This window comes from Meleagris gallopavo, chromosome 3 (assembly GCF_905368555.1).
Source record: "Meleagris gallopavo chromosome 3, MGAL_WU_HG_1.1, whole genome shotgun sequence".
Lineage (NCBI taxonomy): Eukaryota > Metazoa > Chordata > Aves > Galliformes > Phasianidae > Meleagris > Meleagris gallopavo.
The window spans coordinates 66,069,794-66,093,317 of NC_139406.1; the positions used below are offsets into that span (position 1 = coordinate 66,069,794).

The following is a 23,524-nucleotide window of genomic DNA, read 5'->3' on the forward strand; positions in this document are numbered from 1 at the left end:
AATTAGCACAAATGCAGTGTGCCTGCAGCAGAAAGTCCCCTGCATTTACAGAATCTTTTGTGGATGTGGACAACAAAATATACAGAAGTTCAGGGACAAAAAGATACGCCAGAAATAGAACATGGGGTATCTCCAGCAGCAAAAGGCTCTCTGCTCTCCTTTTGCTTCTGTCAGACCAGATCAGGGTTCCTTTCAAGAGATCTGGAACCATTACAGCTCTATGTGATGAGAAGTGAATCCTTTGAAGTCAATAAATCTGGATTGCTGACATTTGTTTTAAAAGTGTCCCTTACTCTTATTTGTGGTGAAACTCTGGATCTCATTAACTGGAACAAGTCAGTCATCCAGATGTTGTACATTAGTTCTATAGTTTCAGTCTTTGTTTTTGTCAAGGTATTCTCTTCAGTAGAAGGACATGTCTACATGTGAAAGGGATAATCATATGCACTAGCACCTGCCCAGAAGAATGAGTTGTGGCACATCCATGTGATGGCAAGCTTCAAAGACAGTCTGTGAAGTACCTCTGTTCCAAGTACATATTCTCAAGTAAAGATATGAACACAGAATGAAATGGCAGCAGTTAAGAAGCCCAATATTATGCATATACTTAGTGGGAAATAGAAATTGAATGTTCCAGAGATTTCATTTCATTGATTTCATTACTGTTCATTTCTTCCTAAAGGAAAACTCATTATTGCATTCATTTTGAATGAACATATAGCTAAATGAGTTATTTTAATAGACAAGATCTTCCACGTTAGCAATGCAGCAGAAATTGCAAGCAAAGGAACAAAGAACAGAGCAGAAAACCTCGCTACATCACTGTTAAAATCCTTGGTGCTCCTACATCCCAAGCATTGCCTGCAGTTTTAGTCTAAAAAAAAAGCATATAACACAGAAAAGAGTGAAAAATGCAGTCACAGGGATAGAATATCTCCCATAAGAAGATAAACAGTCAATTTCTCAGCTTGGAGAGAGACAACAGATGAAAGATAAAACAGAAGTCTTAAAGTCATGAATGGTAATGAGAAGATAAGTAGGAACAATTATATTCTGTTTCACACATCCAAAGGGGAAGAAACATTCAACAAAATCAGACAGCAATTTGAAAACAGAGAGAGGGAATTACCTTTGCATATATCATTTAATCAAGTTTTTGAATTTGTTACCATAAGCTACTTAGATGTTATTTAAATATTAATTATTTCAAACAGACAATAGCAAAATTGGTAAAGAAGTACCTTGTAGAAATAATTATATGGATACAACATCTGCCTCAGAAAAGATGTAACCTGGTGGAAACTAGGAAAATGCATAGGAAAGAATCAGGCAGAACTGCCCAACTTCATATATACTTTCCCAAAGCATCTTCCGCTTTCTGCTGCTGGACAAGTCAGGCAGATGTTTTCTGAGATCCAGCATGGCAGTTGTTATCATGCTTTTTTATCTATGTACATCAGCTGTTAGGCATAACCATTCTAGATCATGTCCTTCCAACACAGTTCTCATTAAAATCAAGTATAACTAATGGATGAGAATTGCCTTTAAAAATATATATACTCACTGGTTTTACACTTTTTTTAGGAATTAGGCCCTGCTCTGCTAGATAGGCAATGCTCATTAATAAATTTTTTAACTGGTGAGAACATCTGCAGCAATACATTCATTCCTTTGCTCTGCAACCCCAGGAGGGGGAGCATCCTCCTGTTCTCCTTGTCCATTCAGACAGTCATTGCTTTGGGAGAGAAACTGTCTTTCCCTTTGTGTTGGCACACTGGTTGGGACAGGGAATCCTGACAGCAGTCAGAAGTGGTTCTAATAATTAAAAGTACACCCCAGTGAGGAATATGCCATAAATGAGATCTAACTTATAGAATGGTTTGGATTGGAAGGGACTTAAAGGATCATCCAGCTCCTATCAATTTGTGCTCATTTCCTTGCTTTTATGCAGGAAAGCAACTTCATTTCTGTTACTGAAAACATCACACAATTAATTCCTTCTAATTAAGAACTAGGAATTTATATGTTGGCATTTGCATTGCAGTAGGAGCCTTTAATCCTACCCTGTAGTATATCTTAAATACATAATACACTGAATAATACCAAAGTTATTGAAGCTTCTACTGCATAATTTAATTTAAAATAAATCCAGCAAGTGAACAAATGTGTTAGGAAAATGAAATTCTCTTGAGTGATTAAATAATAGAATCATAGCATCACCAGGGTTGGAAAAGACCTCCAGGATCATCTAGTCCAGCTGTCCACCTACCCCCAGTATTCTACCACTTCAGTACAAAGTCTAAATGTTTCTTGAACACTTCCAAGGACAGTGACTCCACCACCTCCCTGGGCAGTCTGTTGCAGTGCCTGGCCACTCTTTCAAGGAAGAAATTTTTCCTAATATCCAACCTGAACCTCCCCTGGTGCTAATCAAGGCCATTACCTCCTATTGCTGTTATAAGAGGCCAACCCCCACCTCACCACAACCTCCTTTCAAGCAGTTTCAGAGGTCATAAGGTCTTCCATGAGCTTTCTCTTCTCCAGAAAATTTGTCTCCATGGTGCGTCTCCTACATCCAGTAGCTAAAATAGTCAGGGAAGTGCACTCAAGCTGAAATTCCTAGGTTAAAAGCATTTGTGCAAGCCTATTTCTTGTTTAAAGTGTAATCCTTTATCTCTGAATAAATGACTTAAATATTGGGAAGTATGCATCAAAGAAAAATAGATCAATGTGAGAAAATAAGAGCATAGAATCATAGAATCATAGAATCATAGAATCATAGAATCATAGAATCATAGAATCATAGAATCATAGAATCATAGAATAATAGAATGACCTGGGCTGAAAAGGACCACAATGATCATCTAGTTTCAATTCCCCTGCTATGTGCAGGGTCGCCAACCACCAGACCAGGCTGCCCAACTCAGATAAGTGGAATTTTCTTACTTTAATAATAGTAATAATAATAATAATAATAATAACATATTTCAAAATACAATTTCCATAATTTTGCTCTTAGAATGCTTAGTTATCTGCATCTATCTCTGGCCAGCTGAGATGCGGATTTCCTTGTGAAGGACTCTGAAAACTGGGATTGCATATGGTCCTCTAGAAAATGACGTAAATGTCTTAAGGAGTTTGCCTGCATCAGTAATCTTTTCAGCACAGTAGTACATTTCTGGGAGCAAAAGTATCTATACCAGGAATGTCTAACAACATTTCTCACACAGGGGGTGGTGACGCACTGGAACAGGTTGCCCAAGGAGGTTGTGGATGCCCATCCCTGGAGGCATTCAAGGCCAGGCTGGATGTGGCTCTGGGCAGCCTGGTCTGCTGGTTGGTGACCCTGCACACAGCAAGGGGGTTGACACTAAATGATCATTGTGGTCCTTTTCAACCCAGGCCATTCTATGATTTTCATTCCTCTACATCTAGCACTAGAGACTGCAGCTGTAGCTGCTTTGATTAAACCTTTTTATATTTAATAAGTCTTCTGAATATTCAGCCAGACTATTCTTTTTTTCCTTTCTCCACCATTTTACACTTAATCTTCTTTGTGTTCCATCCCATTTCCAGATTTTTATACACATTTTCTCATAATAGCTCTGCTAGAAGCATTTATTGTAAACCATTTACAAGTGCTTTAGAAAATGGAATATTAGAATACCTTTTCCAGCACTTCAATACAATGTTGAAAAATAAATATGGAATAAAAACTTCCTACATGTGTTAGATCCCACATCAAATCTGTCGAAGTGCATCAGTTAAAAGCCAACACCAACAACAGAGTCCATTAGTTCCAGGCACACTAGATATTAAGGGTCATTCATTTTAGCAATTTCTGGATGTCTACAGGCTTTGAGCAGACTGGGTGGCCAAGATCTCTAGCCAAACGTATCTGAAACACAAAATCATATGACAATCCAGTACAAAAATGCATTGACTGGGTTCCAAAATTTTCATAAGGGTATTTCAACAGTGATCTGAATGCGGGGGAAACAGACAGGCTCACAGCTGGTGTAAGTGGCATTAGAAAAGGGACATCAGTGTAAATGAGACTCTCCTCCTTGTGTGTTTTGTAATGAGGAGGGGACCCTTTATTCAACAACTCCCGAGTACCCTGAACATTTTGTGTGAGAGAAAGGGACGTCTTGTAAGGCACATCATAAAGAACATTAGAAATGTGCAGTTAGTTCCTAAAGCATGGCATGGCTTTAATTTAGACTCTTTCTGATGCCAATGCAATTTACATTCAGAAAATGCTGCATTATTTTGTAAGTAAGTATTTTCTTCATTATCTTGCATTATTGACCAAATTAATTTTGAAAGTGTTGCCTGCCAGCATGGCCTCTAAAACTGTGTGTACTTTGCTATGGAGATCTAATTTTTCACTTTTCTCATGAATTTATGATAATAGAAAGTAGTTCCAGAAGGCAAAAGGTTTCAGTGGAAGAAAACAAATCCTGACAAACAAGCAAGCACCCCAAAGACCCAAAGACATTTAGATATCTCCCACAGAAAGCCAGTGTTCTTTCAAAAAATGTTGCTTAGAAGCACAGTCCAAATGGGATGCATCCTTAGACATATCTGTTGTCCAAATCTCCACATTCTTGATCTTATATATATAATGGGACTTTCTGTTCCCATTTGCAACATGTTTTGGCTGGCACATCAATCATTTTGTCTGACTCAATTGCTCTGTGTGTGTACCCTATCTTTATTAATATATTTGTTTTCTTCTTCTAGCTGGATCTTCCACATGTAAGAAAACTGCAGCTCTTTTTCACTCCATTAAAAGCCTTACGATATAATTTAATAGGATTAATTACTGCTAATTGTAATTACTGGTTAAAACCCTTAATTTAGGCCTTAAGCTAATCATTTTTATGGATAAAAATGGCAACAGTGTATTGTTATCTGTGCTGAAATATGCACTTATCTTGCCAGAGCCATATTTCTTCCCTGTTTTCTGTTTGCCTCTCATGCTCCCTCTAATTTATTTTTTCCAAGAGCATACAGTGCTGTTTATAATTTCCAAATAACTCTTCTAAAACATACAGTCTTTTCTGCTAGACTTGCCTGAGGATGGGCCCAGTGCTGCAAATTCTCTGGCTTCTCTCCTAGGATTAGTGGTTCTGTGTTAGTAACTTGATTTAAAATAAATAACAAGCCTTGTGCTTCTGAGAAATAAGTTTACAAAGGATAGTATACTAGAATATGTTTAATTCCTACCTTCTTCTTTCTTGAATAATTTAAGTGAAAATACAATTCTTATTTATTTTCTGTATAACAAAACACCCTTTTTCTTTCATATTTAATGAGGAGAAGCTGAACATAAATACTGGGAGAAAAAAACATTGTCTATATTGATTCTGTTTATCTTTCGTAATAGTAAACTTCAAAGCCTGTTACTAACCATTCACACATACTAAAGGACTGCCCAACCTGGGCAAAAAAATACAGCTCCTTTTTAACACCATTCCCTTCAGCTCTCAGTCCCGTATCTCTACAAATAAAATATTCACACCTAAAGGACTGCAGCTCTCAGAGGTTAAGCAACCACTGCAATAACTGTGGACAGCGTTTCTCATTAACAGAAGTGATTTGAACACTGCTCTGCTGCTGCCTAAGGCATATTCCCCACATTTAGCCAGTGCCTCTCAGCCCATTATTGAAACTAATCTGGTTTCTACATAGAAGTGATTTTACCCAGCAATGCTTTTAAAAATGAACAGATTACAGAGTTTCCAAATTCAGTGAAGAGCCCTGTGGAGGTTATTTCGCTCCACGCGGGTTTTCAAGACACTTCTTTCAACCACATGTCTCTCTGTTTCCAGTCCCAGGAGGCCCAGGTGCTGAAACATCTGGCAGAGAAGAGGGAACATGAGCGAGAGGTGCTTCAGAAAGCTCTGGAGGAGAACAATAACTTCAGCAAAATGGCAGAGGAAAAGCTGATACTGAAAATGGAACAGATCAAAGAAAACCGTGAAGCTAATCTAGCTGCTCTTATTGAACGTCTCCAAGAAAAGGTAACTGCACCATCACTCATCGCTCTGACCAGAGATGAGGAGATTTCAAAGAGATGCTGTGCATAGCTCTTTTCTCAGGTGCAAAACTTAAGTTAGTTTTAAACCAGAGTCCTTGATGCCTATCTTAGCCACTCTGGGGAAATCACAGGTTGGTAGGGACCACTGGGTCATCTGGCCCAGCCCCTGCTCCAGCAGAGACAATCAACACAGGGGGCCCAGATCACATCCAGGTGGTTAATGAAGGTCTCCAAGAAAGAGACTCCACAACTTCTGGACAATCTGCATCAGTTCTCCATCACCTGCGTAGCACAAAAGTGCTCCCCAGTGTTCAGAGGGAGCCTCCTGTATTCCAATTTGTGTACGTTGCTTCTTGTCTTATAACCCTTTACATCCTCCCTTCAGATATTTACATCCACTGATAAGATTTCCCTTGCACCTGGAGAGGAACTTCAGTGGCCAAATTAAACATTTATCCTGTGTATGTATAGTTCTTGACTTCTGATGGGGAAAGAGTGAAAAAATTAGGAAAAATTCTTTCCTATACATAAAAAGGTGCCTATTCTTCCAATAAGTCTTGTAACTAATACAGTGTAAGCTTTCCTTTGAAGATCTTTGGTACAGCCATAGGAATTCCTTTTGAGAATCCAGTAAATTACAAAATACACAGTTGAGAACCAAATGTACCCTTCTCCAAATCACCCCTCCTAAACAAGAAAGGACATGAGAATCAATGTTTAGAAGAGTTAAGAAACAGATAATTTACATTTATTTCTCTCACCAATGAACTTTCTAATATTTCTGCAAATAAATGATTAATAGAAAGAAAATAGCTCCCAGTCACTTCCAGTGAGATCTCTCTAAATGCCTCTTTCTTTGATGGAAACAAGAGTGTCATGCAGCAAAAAAAGAAACCATTGCTTTCCAAAGTTTTAAGTGAATATGCAAACTTAATAATTGTGGAGTTTAAGAACTGTACTCAGATAACTTATTTTCTCAGTAGATGAGTTTACAGGCACATATACCAAAGCTTATGAAAACAAAGGGAAAAGCCAATTAGCCATCCTTGAGATCAAAAGGAAATGGGACATTGCTGGAGCATCTCAATGCTATGCTCATATTTACAGGCTGTTAGTCTCCTCTTCCTCTGCAATATCATGGCAAATGTTCATGAAATCCAAAGAACATTTTTTAACAAAGACTGTGATAACTCACTTGAGAATATTTGTACAGATCAAAAATTAAATACTATATAGCTATATAGTTTTTGCCAGCACTACAGCCAACTCTTACTATGCAGGAAAAGATGATGTGAGATATCTTCAAGAATGACCAGAACTGTGGATGCCTCAAGGTTATGGTGACTAGAAGCTCCTGTAAGATCAAAGATAACTTTTGCATTCTGCAATTAACTGGATCCCTGAGGAACAGGTCCCTTAGAAAATCCGGCACTTAAAATTATGAATCTTATAAGAAACTGATTTACAGACTCAGATGATACAAAAAGCTGTGTTGGCCTATGATCCATAGCTTAACTCAGCCAATAAAGAGATTCCTGTTGAATTCATTGAATTTTTTACTAATCCCCATAGAATATCCTCTAATGTATGAAAATACCTAGGAAGTGCCTAAAACAGAAATCAGCTAGAGATTAGTTGCTTCTTTAGTCACCTCGTGACTTGTCATTTAGTTTTCTAACCTTTTTTTTTCACTGATCAGATAGAAATAGTAAAAGTCTGACAGTTTGACAGCTGAAAAATGAAAGGCACAAATAAAAAACCCTAAAATCTTGAAGCTGCCAAAAATTATACAGTTTTATAAACACCCTGAAAGGAACATTTCCTAAATTCATTTGACAGCTGTTGTTCCTGACCACAGATCAATTTTCACAGAAGTATCTGAATATACAGTGACTCAAATAAGTCTAAACTAATCATGACTGGTTTAGCAAAAGGGAAGACAACATGGATATAACTGGACAGAAGGGCACAGCATTGACTTCTGATATCTCCTCCCCAGCTTCATCATAGCAGAAGAAAGACAGAGAGGATAGCTAACTTCATTGTTCAGTCTAAGGAGGTTGGAATGGAATGGAATGGAATGGAGTGGAGTGGAGTGGAGTGGAGTGGAGTGGAGTGGAGTGGAGTGGAGTGGAGTGGGATGGGATGGGATGGGATATGATAGGATAGGATAGGATAGGATAGGATAGGATAGGATAGGATAGGATAGGATAGGATAGGATAGGATAACTCAGCTATGTTATCAACAGGAACCTCCCTTGGCATGCAGGATGAGAACAAGGTTTGATTTTTCCTTTCTTGATGTTTTCCAGGAGAGGCATGCTGCAGAGGTCCGTAGAAACAAGGAGCTCCAGGTGGAACTGTCTGGCTGAGAACAGCAATGGTGGATGTGACCCATCCCCACCATTAGTAAACTCCCCCTGCCTATATTATTATGGATCATGCGATATCAGTATGGGAAATGTATGACATGGTTTAAAAAAAAAAAAAATCAAGAACTCAATAAAAACTTTAAAAAAGAAACAAAAAATAAAACAAAACCAATGCGGTCTCTTTGCAGAATGATTTGCTTGATGTTTAAAAAACTTGGATCTTATTTTGTAAATACTTACATTTTTGTTAAAAAATACAAGTATTGCATTATGCAAGTTATTTCATAATCTTACATGTCCTGTAACAGGCTTCTGATGTTGTCTATTTCCACTCGATTGAATTTGCTGGATCTGTCCATTTGAAGCACCTCATGTCTAACTCCATTCCCTGCGACTTTCATTCCAACTCACCACGAGGTCAGTAGTAGTTCTATGGTGCTAGAGACCAGTCATTGCCTAACAACCTAGACTGCTTTGCCATCAATGAGCTTTGTTGAAACAGTGACTAGATCACAGGTGTCGTGACTTCACATTCAGCTGTCCAAGACAAGAGACTCTTAAAATGTAGTTTCTTCAAATGCAACTCGTGCTACAGGACTCTGTAGCATACTGTATAACTGAAGTTAAATCACCATGTGCACTACTTGGTGCTTCTGCTTTGTGAAGCAAGAGGCAACAAATAACAGCTTTGCAACTGGATGAAAGCAAGTGGTATCAGTTTGAAATGAATTTAAAAGGCACATTGTAACCATCAAGCTATGACAAATTCTAAATGATGCCAAACAGCCATACAAGTGCTAATTGTAAAGTGAGCTTAATCTACCACTTGAAAATTTATTAATGAAGCAACTAATAGATAGCATCAAGTGGCTTTATTTGTAGCTGCCATGATCTATGATACTTCTCTGATGCTACCGTAGTACATGTGTAACAGTAAAAGAGGCAATCAAATATTTCACTGAGAACCCATGAACCAGATGTTACCTTTTTTTTTTTTTTTCTCACACTGCTGACTTCCATTTGTCACGACCTTTATTCTTCAGTGTTAGCCAACCCTAGTGACAGACAGCTAGGACTGAATGATCTTGGAGGTCTTTTCCAACCTTGGTGATTCTATGATTCTATGACTAAGAGGGCTGAAGCAGGAATGACTAGACAGGGTGCTTGTGCCAAGTACAGTATCATGAAACCTAACACATCGTCCCCAAAATAGCTGCAGTTTTGAAGTTGTCCCTGCCCCCCTCCCAGAGGTTGCTGCCTGCATATTCTACTCTTCATTAGTGCTATTTTCCTGTATGTCATTGTGAGCAAGCTGTGATTAATAAAGAATTGGGGTTCTGTGAACTGAAAAAGGGCTTGTCTCTTCTCTCGCTCCATTACTTCTGGCATGTGCCTGTATGAGGTGAAAGCCTAACAAAGGCATAAAAGCATGGAAATTAGATTTAAATAAGACCTATTAATAAATCAAGTCTATTTCTCTGCTAATGCAGGTCTTGCTCCTGCTGTGTGTTTTCCAGTGCTTAGGCTGGTTATTTTTAAAGATTACCATATAAACTGAACCTATGCACATGACTCTAGTATTAAGTTATTCAGTACTGAAAAAAAAAAGGAATTTCAAGAAAGAGAAGTTAATGAAGTTGTCCTGGGCACATACATCCATAACCACATTAAGATTCTGGGTACTAACACTGATTCTCAGCGTGAAAGGAGTTCATGTATAGGATTTACTGAAAAACATAAAATAGATCTGCTGAGCTACAGAGCTGAGATATAAAACTGGATCTGGTTCCATTTACAGCATCTAGAGAGTTAGTAAAAAATTACTTTCAGGATTAGTTTTCTGATTTAAAGTTATGCAAGTGCTGTGAATTGCTCTTTTGGAGAGATGGGCCAGAAGCCCCAGATCTGCAACAGTTGGTTTCTGACCCATGCAGCCTGTATTATTTTGGAGCCAAGTTATGTCCCTGGAAGACTTGGCCCCTGGTCAAAAAGCTGTAGGAACTCATCCATGCACAATGCTGCAAGGTCAGCCCTGTGTGCAAGGAACTCTGTATCTATGAGTGGGAGCAGCAGTCCAACTTGTTACAGCAAGTTGGTTTTGTAGCCTAAATTGCTTGTCTTTCAGGCAAAATTACTAGGAGTAAGTCTGGCAGAGAAGTCAAACAGTAAACTTTGAAACTGGATGTCAAGCTTCATCATTGCCAAGTCTTCAAAATTTGTGTTTTGCTTTAAGCCCTACTAAAAAGGCCTCTCAGTCAAGCTTATATTTGGCTTTAAGGTTCAGGATTTTGATTTGAAGTCTCTTGGAAATGGTTTAATTTCCTAATAGCAAGTTACATATTGAGTTCTTCTTGACCTCTGACTCAACAAAACCCAGTTGTGTTCCAGACCCTATTTTGCTTTCTCTGCATAGCTAGCAGGAAAACAAGCCAAGGACAAACCTGTGGTGCAGGGCCCAAGCAGGGCAGTCTGCCTTGTTTCCATGGGACAAACTTCTTTTCCTCCACAAAGATGTCCATGTCCAGAAGGGTCCATAGCACATGCCATCCCCGGAACCAGACCTGGGCCTGATATGAAAACTGCACCAGCTAATTAATGAAGAAGGCAGTCTGTCCTCTGCAGGCTACTGTCAGGACCAATGCTTTGGTCCTGATGGGTTTGCTGTAGGAAACATATGCACACGCGTACACAGCATGAAGCACCTATCTTATCCAAGTTTTCAAATCCCATCACGTGGAACACGATGCTCCCACCAGGTTTTGGGTGGAAGAAAAGAGGATGGGAAGAGGCCTGGGATCTGCTCCCACATTGCAGCACGTGCCCTGTTCTGAGCTATTCATTCAGCAGGGGGCTGTAGTCATCGAGTGGAAGAATTAGAGATGCTTCCCTGCACTCTGGGCTGGTGCCGCAGCAACACTGGTGCAACAGTGCCATGCAGTGGTCAGTTTTAAGAACGGGGATAACCTGAGTATACGGATCTCTCTCTGAAGGATATTCAGCTCGTCTGCCTCACAGTTCACACTAGTTCTTAAAAAAAGGTTTTCTTAGTTTCAACTGGGATGGAATTGTTTTCTTCCAAGTGTCTGATATGTTTGCTTTTCTCCTAGAACCAAAACACAGCATCATACCAGATGGCTCTGAGGAAAACAATTCTGTCCCACATTAAACTAAGATGAAAGTAAATGGTGGCTCTGAAATCTGAAGGCTGATCCCAGATCTTTCCAGATTTAATGGTGTAATGTGTGGCACAACCATGGGTGGCACAAACACGTAAAGCCAAAAAGGGCTTGGCATTTTGGTGTGGAGTGAGGAGTAGGCTGAATACAGTCGTTACAGCTACAATCAGTACCACTAGAAACTTGTGACTGTCAGAATGTTTACATCTTTGCGACTTCAAACACGTCTAGGAAGAAATGGGTAGCATTCAACGGCCATCCCAGATGAGAGTCATAGGAGATTATATAAAGCAACCTCAGAAATACAGGGAACAGTAAGTAAAGCCAGTATCAAAAGCCTACATGAATCAGAGGTGGAGTGACCCATGGAACAGCTCTGACATTTGAAATGCAGATTTCAACTCCCAGCAGAAGAAAGAGACTGGTCATCCTTAGAGCTGTCACCATTCAGAAATACTGAACTCTTTTTCTCCCTCTACAAATACTGAGAACCAGGACAGAAGATGGAGAAGCCTAAAATCCAGCTTACAGTACACGTAAAGGCAACTCAAGGCTCTGTGAGCTGCAGAAACAAGAGTCTGCTGTGGACTGCCCATGGATAAGGAAGATATCTGATGTACAAGACAATACCTATGCCTTGGGTATTCAGTAATATCTGAGCTTTAAAACTTCCTCTGGGAAAAATAATGGTAAATTAATCCTTCAAATGTCCACAATAAACGTAGGCAGGCATATGTTTGATAGTTTACTTGGGCAAACTTTCACTTCATCAAGCCAACAGCATGATGCCAGCTTACCTTTCCATCCAGTATGTGGATGCTGAAAACGTCTTCCTACTGTGACACGTTGGCTTTGGTCAAATGGGTCCCAGGAAAGGAAGCTCCTGAGCAGCTCCTGAAGATGGAGTATGGGAAAAACATTATCCCAGATACAACCCAGATAAGCATGGCATAAGGAAACAGCTGAGGAAGGAAACAATTTCAATTTTTCTTATCCGTTCTGGTTGCAACAGATTTTTAAACAAACTTTGAAATGTGACTGTGCCATAACAAAATATGTTTTGAAAAAAAAATAACTTATCAAATATCCAATTTGCCAAATAGTCTTTTATATGATAATTTCCATAAAATCCACAAGCTCATGAAAATCCTCCTGTACAACTACTTGTGACCGAAAGAGGGCAAACTCCGATTATTTAACATGTAACAACGTGTGGTGACTTGCTCTGAGACACTTTTCTAGCTGTGTGTTACCCTGCAACCCTGCTTTAGAGTATCATAAAGACTGATGCAATATTATTTGTACTGAAATCTGGATTTGAGTATATATGTTTAGAAAGAAATGGAACAGAACAGAATAGAACAGAACGGAATGGAACAGGACGGAATGGAATGGAATAGAGTGACATATATAACGTAAAAGATGCTATATATAATATAAACATCTTTTACGCGTAAGATCAACTTCTTTATAGCTGAATTTGGAGAGGCCTGATAAAGGATGACAGAGAAGTGACCAGATTCATCATGCACTGTGTTTTACACATCACCCTTTGCAACTGCTGAAAAACATTGTGGCATATAGTGGCATATAAACAGCTTTTAGTCAACAGTGATCCAATTACCTGAATACCTATCTGCTGTAGGTATTACCTCGGGAGCAGTGCCAGATAAATGCAAGTCTTCTGCCTCCAGAGATAGGTTTGGGAGCAGCATAGTTGCTTGGTCACAAAACAGCCCATGCGTGAATTAACTGTTTCTGCTAGGCTTCCAATGTCCTTATAAGGAGCCAGCTCAAGTCTTTGTGCTGTGCTCTTAGGACCTGTTACCAGGGCCGGAGGGAGCTTGATTCAGCTCAGGACAGTGTGTCAACTCAAGTCCATGCACCCATGCACTTAGCTACGTCCTGCAGCACGGCTGGAGTGGAAGGAGAGTACACGTCCTGGGTGCTGCAGGGGAGGAGAAGGCTGTCAGCTGCCAGCTGCCACTGGGACACAGCAGGAAAAGGGGCCACAGCACCCAAACTGGGGTCCAGAGAGCAAAATCAGGTGTGCTACTATTGTTTTGAGTTCAAAATAATTTCTGAAGGCAGGCAGGCAGGCAGACATGGGCTGCTGGCACCATTTGGCCTCCATGTCGAGACATGTTTAATGCTCATAGATGTAGCAAGCAGACTTGGCTACAGAAAGGCCTTTGCATTGCCTAAGGCATCTGCTGGCCCTTGCAGCCCATGTGCAAGGATGGATCCAAACAGCCCTGAGCTCCCTGGCACAGGCTCAGAAGCTGGCTGAGCTCAGCCAGCTTCACATAGGAGCTCCCTGACTGCGCTGGGAGTCCCAGAGCATGCCAGAACAAGCACTCAGCTGCCATAATGCAGTTTCATGGGCTGTGCTCCATCCCCACGGAGGGCAAGCAGAGCCACCACAGCTGCACAGATGGAGACAAGGCAAAATCTTATCCTGCCGCCGAACTCTTTTTTCCCAAAGCAGCAGACAGGTTGTCCCTCTGGTCACAGCTTCTACTTGGTCACAGCTGGTGGATAGTGACAGATACCCACAGGTGAGTCTGAAGAAAGGGAAGGCTCATGGCAGTGCTTCCCAGCCTCCAGCAGTATGCACCTCTGAAGCTACCCGAGTAAGAACTGCGTAGTATCAACGTAGTATTTAGCATCCCTGATGGATATTTTCTTTTATTGATATGTCTGAGGCCTGTGAAAAGTTCTGGTATCTGTAACAACCCATGAACGTGAGCCACACAGGTGCACAGGGGTTTGATTTCACATGATAGTGCTGTCTGCTATCTGCTTCATCTTCAAGAAGCTCATCAATTGTTTTGTTTTTCTTCCTTTTTCTTTTTTTTAAAAAAAGGAGAAGTAGATGGAAAACTTTGAGATTGTTATAATGGAGGGAAAATTGCCCTGTCCTGTAACACACAGTGACCAACATGCAGTCAGATACTATTTTACATGTAGCCTTCATCTGATTCTCCTGGCAAAGCGAACAAGGCAAGAAGTTTCTAAAACAAAGATAATTGCTTCCCAGGGGAATAAAGCATATAGGTATAGTCTATATCTCTCTCTTTTTCCCACCACATTTCACACTATTTTTAATGGGCTTAAAGGCAGGACAAAAGCTAGAAATTAGGCAAATATTTCAGCATGGTAAAGAGCTCCATATGCATTTTGTATCTCTGAGTCCTACACTCAGCACAGTGCTGTCAGTAGTAACTGAATGATGTGCAGATCTGAAGCGTAAACAAAAATGAATGATTAAAAAAGAAGTACACTGTGTTTCTGAGCAGTGCATGAATTTCTGCTGATGCAGTATTGAGCTTTCCCTCCTTTGTGGCAGAAATCAAACAGAAATACCCCAATATCAAATCCCAGAGGAGCAAAACCCATAAACTTAATCTTTCTCTGTTTGTGTGACATGGGAAAACATAGTCTCTCTCCTTATTCTGCTCAGATTTATTCATTTTTCTGGTGTGAAAGATGACTTATTTAATTTCTGGTAGTCTTATGTTAGAAGGTATAGTTGACTGAAAGAACAGAAGCTTTTGTGTTAGAAAAAAGGCTTAAAACTTGCTTTCACATCTTTGCATTATTATGAAGCCAGTAATGTTCTTCTAGTGACCACTGCATTTACAGCAGTCTTAAGGGAAAGCAACAGAAATGAAGTATGAAATTATATCTATTACACTTGGCCAGATAAGGACTGGCTGAAAATACAGCTACAAGTAGATAGAGCAGTTGCAGTTTTATGCAGATGCTTAGAGAAAGACTACAAATTTGAGATATCAGAATGCCTAGAGAAGAGCTGTAACAACTCATGACTTTCACAGAGCTAGGTAAGACTCACGAATCTTACCATCTTGAGGGCAGTTTCTGAGAAAATGCCTGCAGAGGGAGATAAATCACACCAATGAAGCAGTAGTCTTTGGAAATACGAAGGCAAATGTCTATGTGGGTGATCCCAAGAATATTCGTGTTATTCATTGCATTGCATGAGGTAGCTGCTACATGTCAGCTCAGGTAACCACATCAGTAACTGCAGATATTTTATTACATCTCAGTCTAAGAAATCCTACTATGAAATTATAAATGTAGCACTTTCAATATCAAGTGCTGCAATTAGCACTTCAATATACTGGAGAAAGCTTTGAGTATGATTTGTCACTGAAGTAATACAGTCTGTGAAGTATTAGCAACCCCATATGCAATCATAAAATTATTTTAACATAATTATAAAAATTTTTCAAAAGTCAGAAAAAAATCACCCTCGAACAAGGACCACTCTAGAGGATTCTTCACGAAGAAGAGAAGAAACAGTCAACAGTCCTGCACAGAAGTTATCTGCTCATGATCCGAAGGCCACCTTCCTTCATGTACTTGAAGGGAGCATATAAACAGGAGGGGGAACGACTGTTTACAAGAGTGGATAGTGATAGGACAAGGGTGAATGGTTTTAAACTGAGACAAGGGAGGTTTAGATTAGATATTAGGAGGAAGTTTTTCACTCAGAGGGTGGTGACACACTGGAACAGGTTGCCCAAGGAGGTTGTGGATGCCCCATCCCTGGAGGCATTCAAGGCCAGGCTGGATGTGGCTCTGGGCAGCCTGGTCTGCTGGTTGGCAATCCTGAACATAGCAGCGGAGTTGAAACTGAATGATCTTTGTGGTCCTTTTCAATCCAGGACATTCTATGATTCTGTGATACCTGCAAGACACAAAACAGCCACTGCTGCCAACAGTTAGCCAGAAGGGTAGGTGATTCAGGTACAAATTTCCTGCATTCAGGTCCTGCCATCACACAGGCAAATCACAGATTTTAAGCTGTCATTGGAAAATCAATGAAAGCATGCTGTTCCTATGAAGGGTATTAGAATCAGGGCAACTCAAAGCAGAAGTGTCACTAATGCCTTTTTACCTATGCTTCATATGACTCACATGCTTCCTACCTTAGTTAAGCAGGCCTCTCTCACAACCCAAGTTCTCCATGTAATTCTCCAAGTTGCTCATATAAGTTACTCATTCTCTGAACAAGTTTGTGCATGGCACTGAGCTTCATTTTGTAGAGCAACCATAGGAGAACATGAATCTGTGAATTTCTTGAGGACTACTGAATGTCTTAGATAAGGCCCACCTTACTACAAACTGCTTAATATTTCTGGAAGAAGAGTTCTCCCGAGGCCATGGTAGAGAAGGATATGTAAAGGAAAAATGCAGATGGTTTCTAAAGCATGTCTGATTCACCCCATCTTGGGTATTTAGTTCATCATACCATAAAATAAGACAATACTCACAAATCCGAATAAGAGTGTTTCATGACAAATGAAGGTCATTCTTTGGGATTTGCATGAAGGGATGAAGCAGCATAACAAGGCAACACATCATTTTGAGTGTTTGGACCTCATTAATTCATGTGTGCCTCTTGAAACTGTACAATGCTTACCCTATGAAAAGCTGTTTAAGTCACACACAAGGATTTGAACAGAATTCAATACTTGTTGTCAAACTGAAGAAGTGTTTTACTTTTTGAAGAATTAACTTTGCCTCTCAAAAAAACAGATGTGGATCTGCAAAGTTGCTTAAGGACAAGTTTCTTTCCTTTTCTTTATCATAAATCACGATTTCATTATATAGCCATCATTTTACTTAAACAGAGTCCCTTTTCATGGATTCTTCAAAGAGGGATGTGTGGATTGTAATGAAATAGCTGTGGTGTTGTGAACATATAAGAAATACTTTAATTGGACATTGTTAATAACTGCTGCAAATGTTCTGCATTATATTAGCACTTAATCGGTTTTGATCATTCATGTTTTCATCTATAAGAAAATACTGAATTAATTTTTGATGTTGAAACATTATCTCAATTTTTATTACTCCAAAGAAAAACTGCTACTGTTATAGCAGCCACAAATAAACACATCCTCAGAGTGAAATATTTTCACTCAAAAATGTTTGTATTTTGACTATGCTTTAAAAAGCACAACTAAAAATTAACAATAAATATTACAGAAAGGGATGAAGTAACAATGAGGATGTGTGGTCACTCGTTTGACCTTTGCATGGCTAATAAAGAATCTGACCTCAATATTCACTGATATCAACAGGAATTTGTTCCATAATGTTGAATCAAGCTCCAAATATGTCATTCAAGATCTCACAGTTGAAAAGCTGAGTCATTGTGAAAGGGAAACATTTAGAGTCACTAGAGTAAATCAAATCGGGCACATGCTATGGCCCTTCAGATAACATCCTCTTTTCACCTAGATGCCACATCATAACCTAAAATGGAAAGTACATTGCTAATAATCTGGAACTATGGCAATCATCCATTCATCACATGTATTCAGATAACACTTGTATCTAACTGCTAAATGAAAACAATGAACCAAACAAACAAACAAACAAAAACACAGATCCAGCAAAGGAAATACTGTCATTGGCCACCTACAAAGAAAGAGAAGTTTCAAGGTTTAGTGCCTGTGACCCTGTGTGGGACTGCGTTCAGGAGTTGTACCTCTTCATTCTCTGACACAAATGAGATACCTTCCAGTTTTCCGTGAGGTTATCAAGTCCAATTATCCTTGTATCATAAATGAAGTCATCAAAATAGCAGATTTGGTGCAAGAACTACAAGCAGGTCTCTCTCCGTTGAGACCTGCATCTCAACAGTATACCTAAGGAGCAGTGTGTGTATTAAGAACAACTCCTTTTGTGCCAAATGCAGGCAGCATTTGGTCTCATGATGATGGCACTGCCTACTTTACAGTATTCCCAGTCACAGAATAATCTTTCACCAGATAAGAAAACCAAACCACAGCCTTACAGCCTGTCTAATGTATCCCTTCGTCTTGGGTGCTAACCCTGAAGGCAGGGAGATATGTATAGATTTTAGTTAGGAATCTGTGAAAACAACAGCAAAGATTACTCATCGCAGTTTTAATCAATCCATAAGAACTCTACGCTTAGTGGAGTTTCTTTATAAGTCCTTTTGAAGTAAATGATTCACCTGAAGAATCTTTATGCTGACCCGTTTTACTGATGTGCATTTTCAATGTGCTCCCAAAGGCCATATCAATCAGAACATTCGATGCGACAAGGAGAAATTGCTGGAAGCAGCAGAGCTCAGTAGTGACCCTGTGTCACTTATGGTTATTAGGATCCTGGCAGAATAACTCAAGTGAGGATAGGAGCTGAATGAAAGAAGGACCTGGTTTGCCCTGGTGCTAAGAAATGACTGACCTTTGAACAGTTAATCTGCTGGTAGTGTGTGTACCAGAATAGGCTGGAAGTAAAGATAACAATAAATGAGGCCCGGGGATGACAGCCAGAACCAGAGTCCTAAAGCATGTATCTGCTGAGCAGAGCCAAGCAAATCATGAGACTGTGCTTCTGATCAAAGGCCTCCAAGAGGGCTGCAGCATTCCTTGGCATGTTCAGGAGATCTCAGGGCTATTTTTGACCACCACTATGAGCTGGCCAGCCAATACACTCTGCAGATGGACAGATGATCACATCTTGTTGCCAAAAAGTCTTAAGAGATTTACAAACCTTCTCTTAAAGAGAACCACAGTATTTCTAAGCTCTCTCTGGAAGTAGCGTCTCAGCACCAGGTGAGCTCTGACAAGTTTCAGGAGACGTGGCCCTTCGGTTCACTTCTCAAAAGGCAATGAAGAACCTATGCTGCTGTTTTAACTGAATCAGGGGACACCAGAAATTCATCCATATGCCCAGGAAAGGATTGTGTCAAGGCCACAGTGGTGCCTTTGTCATGGATGAGGTCTGGTTCTGAGCACAGGCATGCTGTTTTGCAACATCTCAGGCAAACACAAATCTGTTCAAATTTGAAGGGTGCTTGACAAAGAGCTAAAGTAATACTTGGAGTAACACTCTTCTGTCAGCAGAAAATCAATAATGTAGATATTACACCTTCTGAGCATCCTTTTTAGCATTCTGAAACATAATGTCACATAGGAGGATGCCAGAGAAGTGGTGAGAAAACAAAAGAAACTACAAACCAGAGCTTTGCTAATCTCTGGTGGAAATGGTTTTCATGTCAAATGATATAAGCGTTAAACATGACTCATTGCTGCCATTTCTCTCTGCCCGAAAGAGAGAAATGTATACTCTGTGGTCAAGGCAGAATGTAATAGGATGATAGTTATTAGGCACACCAGTTTGATACCAGTGCAAACAAGCTGTTACAGTTCAATAAAGGTCTCTCTCCATAGTGCATTTTACAGGTCCATAGCACTCCATGAAGAACTGGAAACAGAACCTTTTAGCCAGTGTGCGTGTACTGATATTTCAGGAACAGAAAGCAATACTCCTGGAGCTCTCCTGAAACACTGCATCTGAAACAAGAAAACTGTAATTCTGCTTCATTTTCCTCCTTTATTTCTTGCCAAGTGCCAGTTATGACTGGCAGCTTGATGCAAAGAGAAGTTCAGATTTGGGGTGGCTATTATTTAGACATAAAAAAGATGAGGGAGAAGCACCTACAAATGTGTATACACACAAGACATGGCTTTTCTTTTTGAGAGCGTAGCCCTGTACAAAGTTGGCTGCTTAAACTATGAGCTAAGTGGGCCAACCCTGAGCCATGGTAATATTTTCAGCAAAGCTCCACCAGTCCACCAATGCCAAGAATCTGGCCTATTGTCTGCCTTTCAATCTTACCTCATTGTCTGTGAGCTTTGACTTCAAGTGTAGTGTACTTCAGTAACTCAGTCAACAGAGGGAAGTAGATGGCAAACATTCCCTCCCAGGGACATGGGCTCACTTTCTGTCATTTAATGATGTGAGAGCCAGTACTGATGCAAATCCTCCAGCCAGCAATGCTGTGTTTTGCCATCAGGCTTCCTCTATAGTCAAGTCATCATTGCCACTTCACATTCAATGCCTCATTCAAGTGGCATGATTCATTTTCAACACCAGTAGTGTACATGGTTTGAATCGTATCTCACTTCTTCAATTTGTCCAGAACGAAGCATCTGCTAGGAAAAAAAATCTAACACTGGTCTTTCTCTGCTCCTCCTGACACCTTAGAGACACACACGTCTTCAAACTCTAAGGTCACACCGTGTCATCCCCTGCATGTGATGCGCAGGCTGTCATCTCTGAGATTAGAAGAGCAAGTTCAGCAGCCAAGAGGAGGATTTGCGATGATGCCCACAACTGCTGTTACTTTTTATATACACTTGCTTGTAAGCCAGCAGGACTCTGACAATTTTCACTATGTTTTATTTTTCAGACTGGGTTTGCAGTACAATTTTTCCATTTTTAATAACAGTTAAAACCAATAATGGTGACTATTTCATCAGCAGAAACAGAAACTTTCTGTTATAGGTGTTTGCAGAAGCGTAGCATTCTTGTTTCACAGAGATGCCAATACAACTCTGGGAAATAAAGATGCTTTCTGACACTAGATTGTTTTCTGTAAGGGAAATCTCCGTGCTCAGGGGCACTGCAATAACTATTTTGCAGTTCTGACCATGTAACATTTGATCCCACAGCTCTTAGAAAGAAAAGACACCCATGGACTACAATAGGGTTCTAACCTCCATGAAAACAACAGGCTGAAACTTTCAATTTCTATGCATTCTGCCAAGATTCTGCACAGCTTTTTTGGTTTATTTTGGGTTTTTAAGGAAATCCTCTTTCCCTTGTGCTCTGTGTGTTAGAACTGGGCCCAGCCACAGTTGCTGGCCCTAGAGGGACAGGAAGGAAAAGCAAACAGAGCCAGCCCTGACCCGCAGAAAGCCACTGAGACTTCAGGAGACAATGTATGCTATAAAGTCCTTTTTGGAACAAAAGCACTCTCATTGCACTCTCCTCTGTTAAATCAACAGAGTTGTAAAAAATATTTCTATAGAAACCTATCTCTATGTCATAAAATTATATGTAAGTGTTACCCAAACAGCTCCATTGCTATTGCAGAGCCAACACACCCGGCCCCAAAGACACAGCTCTGCTCCCATAGGCAGCCCAGCTAAACACAGCAATTGCTCTGCTGTCTCATAGCCTTCCTCCTCCAGTCTTGTGAAAACGAAAGCATAAACCAAAATTGTTCCAGAGACACTAATATGTTCTGCTTTCTGTACTCTCCCTAAGCATAGACGTAACTGACATAGTTTTGTATGTCCTCCAGAAATGAGTTTTTCTTTCTACCCAAAAGAGATTTAGTCTTTCTCTCTTATCAAGAATCCCTAAACAGGTCTCCTGTCCAAATCACAAGCTGTCTCCAGACACTATCATGAAGGGATAATTTCCCCAAGGTTATAAGGATTCCTTGTTCACTTCTTGAATAAGTTCTTGCCACCAGTGAAAGATACAGATTGGCTATTTGGGATAACTGAACCACGTGTAGGCAGAAATGCTTTGCCAAAGCATCTAGTTGTTTATTTAATGCTACATATTTGTGATGTTGCTGGTATCTGGCAGTAGAACTGAAGAGGCCACAAAAGGAAAACAAGAAATTAGCCAGGGAAAAAATAAAATCTACTACAATACTGCTTATGTCCAGAGAAGATTGTAAGAGCACAGCCATACCAGCAGCACGTCAGGATCTGGGCCACCTTGTGCAACAGGAAAATAATTTTATTGCCAGTTTCTCATCCAGGTAATTATGTTCACCTTACAAACAGAGGCAACCCCATTCTAAATAAGGGTTCAGCCCAGGTGTTACTGGTACTATCTCTCATGTCCCTACCTCACATATCCAAGTTACTGATGAGTCACATTGGATTGCTAACAGCTAAGACGTTTCTAGCAAATGAGGAGGATTGAGGGGAGTTTTCTCTCCCTTCACGCACAAGCCTTTCCTCAACTCTAACCTCTTTCCACAATCCCAACCAGCTTCTTTTCATGACTTGAATTCCTTCCCAAAGCTGCACTCTATCTGTGGACTCCCACCTCTGACATTTTTATCACTGCAAGGTTTCCCATTGGGATCCCATCTTGTGCATCTTCATGTCCCTACCATGGCCTTGTCCCACACTGGCAATCTGTGCCATCCTAATGGAGCGTTCAGCAGCACAGTGTACACCATCATCACAGTAAAGGGTGCCTCAGAAAGATACTTCCGAAACCCATAGATTCATTTTGCTCTGGATCTGGCCTACATGAGGATAACCTACCTATGTCACCCCTCTCAGTGGAAGAGATCTAAGTAGCAAATCCAAGACCTTCAGCCCTACTACTAATGGACTATACGCATGATGGTTTGAGGTATTATAGAGGAATCTGTGCTTTCAAATAATTTTTAAGACCTCATACATTATACACAAAAGGCTGTGTTAAAAATACAGTGTTGAGTCGTGAAGTCAAATACACAAAAATGAATCTAAGGGGAATATTCATTTTGCCTAAGAACTTGGTTGCATTTCAACTGCAGGCTGGATTGTCTTTCATTAGGGAGCAGTGAACAGGACTAGCTGCACTGAAATATCTGAAGGTGTTAGGAGACTTCAGAATGTGAAATACAGTCCTACTGTTAAGGGTACTGAGGGTGCTGCGGGAACTGGATTATTTTGTTTCTTCCCTTTACACAAGTGCTAAGGGAGACTAGGAAAAGGTTTGCTAAATGTTGCTGGTGTTCTTCGTTGTCTGAACTTTGACATGGGGACTAACTGAGCCTGATCTGAAGAAGTACTCCTTATCCATGGCTTCAAGAAAGTCAAGAGCAGCTGTGCTTTCAGTCCAGCAAATGCTGCAGAAGTACTGAGGGGAAAAAAAAGCAGAGTTAACCAGGTCCCTCCACCTCAGCGAAGACCTCAACCAGCTGCTTCAGGTTCACCTTTTTGAGTCCTGCCTCTCTATCCTGAACATAGTGCTACGCCTCCATGGGACATCACAGAGATCACTTAACTTTGGAGAAGCAAATATAGGGTTGCTGAGTTTGAGAAGCCCCGGAGATGGGGAGA

The 23,524-nt window shown here is 40.3% G+C and overlaps 1 protein-coding gene across 1 annotated transcript in view; it reads left to right on the plus strand.

Moving 5' to 3' along the window:
- Positions 1 to 9,770, plus strand: part of STMN2 (stathmin 2) — a 34,983-nt gene extending 25,213 nt beyond the window's left edge. The window contains exons 4-5 of the mRNA XM_003205132.5: positions 5,838 to 6,029; positions 8,359 to 9,770. Coding sequence (XP_003205180.1) covers positions 5,838 to 6,029; positions 8,359 to 8,418 — 252 coding nt within the window. The 3' untranslated portion in view covers positions 8,419 to 9,770. The remainder of the gene's footprint in view (positions 1 to 5,837; positions 6,030 to 8,358) is intronic.
- Positions 9,771 to 23,524: the final 13,754 nt, after the last annotated feature.